Source organism: Rhinopithecus bieti, unplaced genomic scaffold (genome assembly GCF_001698545.2).
Source record: "Rhinopithecus bieti isolate Rb0 unplaced genomic scaffold, ASM169854v2 scaffold_21777, whole genome shotgun sequence".
NCBI lineage: Eukaryota > Metazoa > Chordata > Mammalia > Primates > Cercopithecidae > Rhinopithecus > Rhinopithecus bieti.
Window position 1 is genome coordinate 766,667 of NW_016810508.1, and position 8,132 is coordinate 774,798.

The following is an 8,132-nucleotide window of genomic DNA, read 5'->3' on the forward strand; positions in this document are numbered from 1 at the left end:
TCATCAAGCTGCGCGGGCGCAGATGACGTCCCGGTCGGGCGCCGCGGGGCGGAAGACTAGGGCAGCGAGGTCGGATTCCCGGGCGCTTGGAAAAGATGGTTCTGCGGCGGCTGCTGGCCGCCCTGCTGCACAGCCCGCAGCTGGTGGAACGTCTGTCCGAGTCGCGGCCTATCCGACGTGCGGCGCAGCTCACGGCCTTCGCTCTGCTGCAGGCCCAGCTGCGGGGCCAGGACGCGGCCCGCCGCCTGCAGGACCTCGCGGCTGGCCCCGCAGGCTCCCTGTGCCGCCGCGCTGGGCGATTCAGAGACGCCTTCACCCAGGAGCTACGCCGCGGCCTCCGTGGCCGTTCGGGGCCACCACCGGGTAGCCAGAGGGGCCCTGGCGCAAACATTTAAGCCTGGGCTGTGCGGGGCTGAGGCCGTTTACTTTTCCTTCCGGGCTCTACACTGGCCTCGACGTGGAGGGGTCGTTCCGGGCACTGCGCGCGGCTTCGAATCCCGACTCGGATTGTTGGCCTGCAGACATCCCACGCAGAAGAGCCTAGGCCAGACCGCAGGCTCCGTTGAAGTCTTGTGATTGGACAAGGCACAGTGTGGAGAAAGACCCCGAAGCCTAACAGAGATGAAGATAGGCTGGGTCCAGACACCGCACCCGCGGAGAGCCACGGACCGAAGCCAGGGAGCCTTTCGTCTGCACATGGAACTGAAACTCTTGACAGGTGCTGCTGAATCTGCACTGGTATAGCAGGGCACTTAATTCCAGGGACGATATGGATGAAAAGACAACCCTACAGCTGCCAAATTCCTTTGATTAAAACATGTATGAGCTGGTTAATAGGCATGAGTGTGGTACTTCTCAGGCAAGATATATTAAGAATACCGGGGACTGTAGGCCTATGGCAATAATAAACACGTATTTTATGAAATGAGTATTCTGTGCTGGGACTTGCTCATTGCACTCTGCATGTTATCTCACTCACTCCTTACAACCACATCCGCATGAAGAAGCAGATTACTTTTTGGATTTTTTTGTAGAGATGGGGTGGTCTCGAACTCTTGGGTCCGAGTGATTGTCCTGCCTCAGCCTCCCAAAATGCTGGGATTATAGGCAAGAGCCACTCCGATGGAAACAGGCTGCTGCTTCAGTTGCCCGAAGTCTTGCAGCGTGGGATGTGAGCAGAGGCATTTGATTCCAGGGCCTAAGTCCTTAACGCAGCTCTGCAACATTTACCCTGATACTCCCCTTCCTTCCCCAGCCCCCCATCATCAGGCATTAAGACTACTGCCCAGGAGCAGGCGTGGTGACAGTTGTGTCTAATCCCAGCCACTGCAGAGGAAGGAGGATCGCATGAGCCTGAGATGAGACCAGCCTGGGCAGCATAGCGAGAACCTGTCTCAAAAAAAAAAAAGACTGCTGCCTGCCATGGAACGAGCTACCTGGACTCATCCCTCATTTTAGAGGGTCAGGCATAAGAAACTAAGACTATGGTCCAGCTAGTTAGTGGACCCATGATTAAGAAATCCATTGTATATAGAAATGTCCTGTCATTTGAAGCTCCTTGCTAAATTTCTTATTTATTTATTTATTTATTTATTTATTTATTTATTTATTTATTTATTTATTTCGAGACAGGGCCTCACTCTTGCCCAGGCTGGAGTGCAGTGGCATGATACTAGCTGTCACTGCAACCTCGACCTATTGGCTGCAACCTCGACCTATTGGGCCAAGTGATAGAGCTTCCTCCCTGGGTTTCCCAAGTACCTGGGATTACAGGCCCATGACACTATGCAGCAGCTAATTAAAAACAGGTTTTTTTATTTTTATTTTTGAGACGGAGTCTTACTCTGTCACCAGGCTGGAGTGCAGTGGCGTGATCTCGGCTCACTGCAACCTCCACCTCCCGGGGTTCAAGTGATTCCCCTGCCTCATCTTCCCGAGCAGCTGGGACTACAGATGTGTGCCACCATGCCTGGCTAGTTTTTTGTATTTTAGTAGAAATGGAGTTTCACCATGTTGTTCAGGATGGTCTTGATCTTCTGACCTTGTGATCTGCCTGCCTCGGCCTCCCAAAGTGCTGGGATTACAGGTGTGAGCCACCGCGCCCAGCCACAATTTTGTTTTGTTTTGTTTTGTTTTGTTTTGTTTTGTGTTTTTTGGTTGAAATGGCATTGCACTTTGTTGCCCAGGCTGGTCCTGAACTCCTGGTCTCAAGCAGTTCTCCTGCTTCCGCCTCCCAAAGTACTGGGATTACTGGTGTGAGCCACCACACCCGGATCTGATCATTTCTAATTAGACAACACAGATAATCATGCAATCTAGAAGCTTGAAGCCATCGGAAAAATTGAGGCTGGTAACCAGACACTAGCTGAGCATGGTGTGTTCCCTGCTCTCTGGGGCAGGATGGGAGGGCTTGAGACCCACAGTTCTTCTAAGGAGGGAGAACATCTGGCTCCCTAATCTGGGAGAATGACTTTTTTTTTTCTTTTTTCCCCCAAGACCGTCTTGCTGTGTCTCCCAGGCTGGAGTGCAGTGGCGCGATCTCGGCTCACTGCAACCTCCGCCTCCTGGGTTCAAGCAATTCTCCTGCCTCAGCCTCCTGAGTAGCTGGGATTACAGGCGCATGCCACCACACCCAGCTAATTTTTGTATTTTTAGTAGAGACGGGGTTTCACCATGTTGGCCAGGCTGGTCTCAACTCCTGACCTCGAGATCTGCCCGCCTCGGCCTCTCAAAGTGCTGGGATTACAGGTGTGAGCCCCCGCGCCCAGTCAGGAGAAGGACTTAGGGACAAGGTGCAGAAATGGCTGGAGTTTCCCACCACCTCTCAGGAACAGGAGTAGAAGAAAGTAGGGAGAAAATCTCCAGGCGCTATTATATATTTCAAACATGACTTGTCTGCACAATAACCAAGCACTGAGACAGCAGGCATCAGAGTGCCATGAAGTACAACACAACTCCCACTTCCATGCTTACAGAGCTTTGTGAGAGCTGTGCCTGTCGAGGCAGGGGACGTATACTGTGGAGTCCAGGAATGACACGATGTTAGCTGGCAGACATCCTCTGATCCCAACAGACTGGGAAGTGGGGTGGGTGAGTGGAAGGGGCTTTCTCAAGATCACACAGCGAGGGGGTGACAGACCAAGGGGCTAGAAGTTGGGTCCCCTGGATCTGGGCCACCTGTTCTCTATACTTCATCACACTGACTTCCACATTATTTGGATAGGCAGATCGGTCTCAGGAAGCCAGAGGTTGTCATGACAGCAAGGGCAAGGCATCATGGGAAGTTTGGGAGAGGTCACTGGGGAATGTCACTAGCAGTTCATTCTTTTTTCCCAACCAGGTACTATTATATATTTCAAACATCACAGTGGCTGGAAGCAGTAGGGCAGGAACCGACAGGTGTCATCACTTACACCTGGTTCTTTGGGGACCTTGACATCAAGACTGACAGGTCAGATCTTTGGTCTCAGGGAGAGGAGTGCCAGCTCACCCAGAAGGCAGAACAGCTAACAGCCGTGCCCAGGAGAGGCAGCAGTGGGAGTCGTGAAGGAGAACCTGGGTCCTGTCCCGGCGTCCCAGCCCAGCTACCCAAGTAGAAGGTGAGGCAGCAACTTCTATGGCTGAATCGTGGGCAGTGGGTGCTCTGTCATATTGTCAGGTTTCTTCCCCCAACTCCACGATGTGAAGACTGAGGTGGTCCCTCCAAGCCCCACTCAGCAAGGAGGACAGGGCTGGTGGGTCCTCCAGGGTTAGATGGGGAAAAACACGTGTTTCATTCTTGAAGGGGAAGCCGCACTTCTCCACCGCAGGCCTGGTGGTGCCAGGGGTCACCACAAAGAGGCGGCAGAGCCGTGGCCCACCAGCCACTTGGCAGGCTGGTTGTCTGGTAAAGCTTTTCAGGGCTTGGCACAGGACCCAGTCCTCAGTCCCACCCATGTCCACCACCTCCACTGGTGCCCCCAGGCCTGGGAGGTGGAGGAGGTGCCGGGGGGGCATGTAGGTGTGAGTGAAGAGGAGTGTGTAGTGGGTGGGTGCAGTTGGGAGCACAGGGGCATGGACCACCTGCTCCAGGTACTCCAGGCCAGGCACCAGGCCCCCCTGATGCAGGCAGCCAAAGAAGAAGGCACCGAGGGCATTGGAGAGCACCACGGTGCCCTTCCAAGGCACAGGTTGGGTCTGTGGACTACAAAGCAGGACTAGGGGGACCAGGAGGGGAATCAGGAACCGAGCCTCCTGGTGGCTAAAGGCAGACAGCAGGGCCAGGGGCATGAAGTAGAGGAGAAGGAGATAGGACCTGGGGCTGGACAGCAGGCTCCGGGCACCCAGTGCCCTCAGGAGGCCCATTTGTAAAGAGGCCTGGAGGCCAGCTTGCAGCTGTTGCCATGCGGCCTGCAGGGCCTGGGCATGCAGCACCCCAAAGAGCAGGAAGCCGTTGACTGCTAGGTGAGTGAGCCGCACATGCGTGCCATGCCTCGCCAGGTTTTGGGGATTCAGGTTGTAGTGCAAGAAGTTGACAGGTGTAAGGACAAGGGTCCTGGATGTAGCGTGGCTGGAGAAATACCAGCTGTCCATGGCCACAAACACCGCTGCTGTGAGGGCCGCCCCAGGGAGCAGCACCAGGGCCTCCCGGGTCAGGGACTTCAAGCCAGGGTTTGTGGCTCCACGAGTGCCCCAGAGGTAGAGAGGGACCACAGCAAAGGCCAGAAAGGTGGGCCGGTTGAAGAAGCCAGCAGTCACAATGCCTCCAAGAAGCCAGCTGTGCCACCATGGACCTGGCACAGGCTCCTTGCGTGTAGGGCCCCACATTACATGGGGGGATACCAGCACCAGCAGCCACGCGAAGAGGAGTCCCTCAATGGTGTTGGAGAAGGTCCTTGTGTAGAAGACCAGGGTGACATAGGAACCAGAGAGCAGGGCCAGGGCATTCCAGCGATCCGCCCCCAACAGTGGGGCCAGGTGGTACACCACCCCGTCCAGAGCGAAGGAAAGGGCAGCAAGGAGGAGCCGCGGCCCCACCAGCAGTGCATAGCTACTCACCAGGCCAGGCCACGGCCCCAGCTCTCCCCAGAGCCTGAGCAGCCAGAAGGTAGAGCCGGACGTCAGCAGGGGGAAGACCACTGTGCGGCAGGGGCTGCTGGGGTAAAACTCCCAGGGCCGGGTGGCCTGCACGCCCAGGATGTCCTCTGCAGAGAAGGAGAGGCAGAGCTGAGCCAGTACCAAGCTCAGGGATGTAGTGGACAAAATTCTAGGATGGCACCCACATTTCCACCCCTTGGTGTGTGTGTGCATAATCCCTGGGACTATGCCCAGGACGGATTTTTCCCTCCCTCCCTGCCTGCCTTCCCTCTCTCCCTCCTTCCTTCCCTTCCCTTTCTTTCCTTCCCTTCCCTTCTTTCCCTTCCCATTCCTTCCTTTCCTGTCCTTCCCTTCCTTCCCTTCCTCTCCTTCCTTCCCTTCCTCCCCTTCCCGTTCCTTCCTTTCCCTTCCTTCCCTTCCTCCCTTCCTCCCTTCCTTGCTGGGTCTCTGTCACCCAGGCTGGAGTGCAGTGGCGAGATCATTGCTCTTGCTATGTTACTGAGGCTGATCTCAGACTCCTGACTTCAAGCCATTCTTCCACCTCAGCCTCTTAACGTGCTGGGATTACAGGTTTGAGCCACTGCACCTGACCCCCAGGATGGAATGTACTCCTGTGATTAGGTTACGTCATACAGGAGCACTGACTGTAAAATAGGGAGACTATGCGGTGGGCCGGACCTAATCACGACAATCTTTTAATAACAGAGTTTTCACCAGCTGGATGCAGAGGGAGCAGTCAGATTCAAAGCATGAGAAGGATTTGACATGCCACTGCTGGCTTAAAGATGGAAGAGGCCATTGGCTAGGAACGTGGGTAGCCTCTGAAAGCTAAGAGCAAGGAAACCGCACCATAGGTTCCACAGCAGAAATGAACTAGATTCTGCTAGAATTAGAGAGCTTCCAGACAGGAACTCAGCCCAATCCACACGCTGATGTCCACCTTGTGAGCAGAGAGCCCAGGCCGCACTTCTGATCGTGAACTCACGAATGGGTGCAGTTTTAAGCTGCTGGGATTTTGATGATTTGTCACGCAGCAGCAGAAACAAGTGCAGGGGAGCTCAGAGGGCAGAGGGCAGGAGGTACCTCCCTGGGAGATGAGGCGGCTGTGTGTCCTGGGAAGAGTGTGTGGGAGGCGGGCAGGTGGGGGGAGGCCTAACCTCTACTCAGGGTTCCAAGACCTCAAAAATCAGAGTCAGAGCCTCATCTCTGATGATTGTTATCAGGAGATGGGGGGAGACAAGAGGGGGAGGGGGTGAGCCATTGGGGTTATGTCAGAGGTGATTTATGTTTAGTTTTATGATACTTAATTTTTTTTTTTTTTTTTTTAGAGTCTCAGTCGCCCAGGCTGGAGTGCAGTGGCGCTATCTCGGCTCACTGCAACCTCCACCTCTTGGGTTTAAGTGATTCTCCTTCCTCAGCCTCCTGAGTAGCTGGAATTACAGGCGCCTGCCACTGCACCCGGATGATTTTTGTATTTTCATTAGAGATGGGGTTTTACCATGTTGGCCAGGCTGGTCTCGAACCCCTGACCTCAAATGGTCCACCCGCCTCAGCCTCCTAAAGTGCTGGGATTACAGGCCTGAGCCACTGTGCCCTGCCTATGATACTTAAATTTTTTATAAGAAGAATATATCCAAGTAGTACTTACATAATTTAAGAAATACTTGCTGCCTGGTCTGTAACCTGTGGCCCACCGTCCCAGAGCTCTGAGGGGTGGCGGTGAGGGAGCAGCTCCAGACCAGAGTTCTGAGGGGTGGGGGTGAGGGAGCAGCTCCAGACCAGAGTTCTGAGGGGTGGGGGTGAGGGAGCAGCTCCAGACCAGAGTTCTGAGAGGTGGGGGTGAGGGAGCAGCTCCACTCCAAGCCTCATTGTTCACAGCGTCTCCTGCTTGATCACCTGCTGGCTGTTTCGAGCTGATTATACAGCCTGGGGATCATTCGGGCTCTTTGGTTCTGCTACTTATTTCTCCAGCCTTTCAGCTGTTTTATCTGTCTATGTTAGATGATGAAAGGGAAGCAAAATCCAGGATCAAATCTATCTGGGTGTTTTCTGGTTAAAAAAAAAAACATGTGAGGGAATGAAGATAAGCCTTTTAACTAAAAAACAAATTCACTTGTTGAGCCCTGTGGCAAAGAAAGCTGGTGCCTCCAAAATATCTATTCCCTTCTCCTTCCTTAGACTCTTTTTTTTTTTTTTTTTTTTTTTTTTTTTTTTGAGACAGAGTCTCACTCTGTCACCCAGGCTGGAGTGCAGTGGCACAATCTCAGCTCACTGCAAGCTCCGCCTGCTGAGTTCAAGCGATTCTCCTGCCTCAGCCTCCCAAGTAGCTGGGATTACAGGCACCTGCCACCATGCCCAGCTAATTTTTTGTTTTTTTAATAGAGATGGGGTTTTATCATGTTGGCCAGACTGGTCTCAAACTCCTGACCTCAGGTGATTCCCCTGCCTTGGCCTCCCACAGTGCTGGGATTACCGGCGAGAGCCTCTACATCTGAACCCTTTGGCTCTTTAGCTGGGCACTTGGTCAGATAGAAAGACTATAAATTTTAGCTTCCTTAGCAGCTACGTGTGGTCTCATGATACATTCTGCCCAGTGTGACAGAAATGGGTAAACAGCATGCGACCTTCAAAATATGACCTTAAAGAAAGAAGTAATGCCTTCTCCTTTGTTGGCTGGAAAGACTGCGTGTGGACTTGATGGCTGGAGCTCAAGCAGCTGTCTTGAACCATGAGGATGAAGCCACATGCCCATCACATCTGAAAAGCCTCAAGGCCTTTGGGTGAGATGGCACGGGCAAGGCAACTATCCTCAACTATACCACCTAACAGGCAACTGAGTGTCCCAGGTCTGGGTTCTCTCACCTCTCACTTGAATCTACAGAAGTTTCATCATCTCAGATCACAGCCCTATTGAAGCTCTTGCCAAACACAGGGGAAGCCCAGCTGTCAAAGTGTTCCGCTGGGAAGCCCAACACAGCTCTCATTCCCACCAACGACACAGCTCTGTTTCTCACCAAACACAGCTCTCATTCCCACCAACACAGCTCTCATTCTCT

At 53.5% G+C, this 8,132-nt stretch overlaps 3 protein-coding genes across 5 annotated transcripts in view; 1 reads left to right on the top strand and 2 right to left on the bottom strand.

Annotated features, from left to right (window-relative positions):
• NCBP2 (nuclear cap binding protein subunit 2) overlaps window positions 1-8,132 on the bottom strand; it is a 32,223-nt gene that overhangs the window by 6,158 nt on the left and 17,933 nt on the right. The window contains exon 2 of one of the 3 annotated variants that reach the window (XM_017892209.1): window positions 5,038-5,183. In XM_017892209.1, coding sequence (XP_017747698.1) covers window positions 5,038-5,183 — 146 coding nt within the window. Of the gene's footprint in view, window positions 1-2,847; window positions 5,184-8,132 lie in introns of those variants that run through there. The other 2 variants (XM_017892207.1, XM_017892208.1) reach the window with 2 other exon arrangements.
• On the top strand, window positions 5-928 carry NCBP2AS2 (NCBP2 antisense 2 (head to head)). The gene has a single exon (XM_017892214.1). It carries the CDS (start codon window positions 96-98, stop codon window positions 393-395), a length of 300 nt encoding a protein of 99 aa, XP_017747703.1. The 5' UTR covers window positions 5-95; the 3' UTR covers window positions 396-928.
• The window catches only part of LOC108542262 (uncharacterized), a 4,900-nt gene continuing 4,321 nt past the window's right edge, over window positions 7,554-8,132 (bottom strand). The window contains exon 2 of the mRNA XM_017892213.1: window positions 7,554-8,131. Within this exon, the coding sequence (XP_017747702.1) occupies window positions 8,087-8,131 (45 nt within the window). The 3' untranslated portion in view covers window positions 7,554-8,086. The remainder of the gene's footprint in view (window position 8,132) is intronic.

What these genes read in the sequence shown, in the direction of transcription:
- NCBP2AS2 (XM_017892214.1), top strand. Translation starts at nt 96, where the DNA reads ATGGTTCTGCGGCGGCTGCTGGCCGCCCTGCTGCACAGCCCGCAGCTG.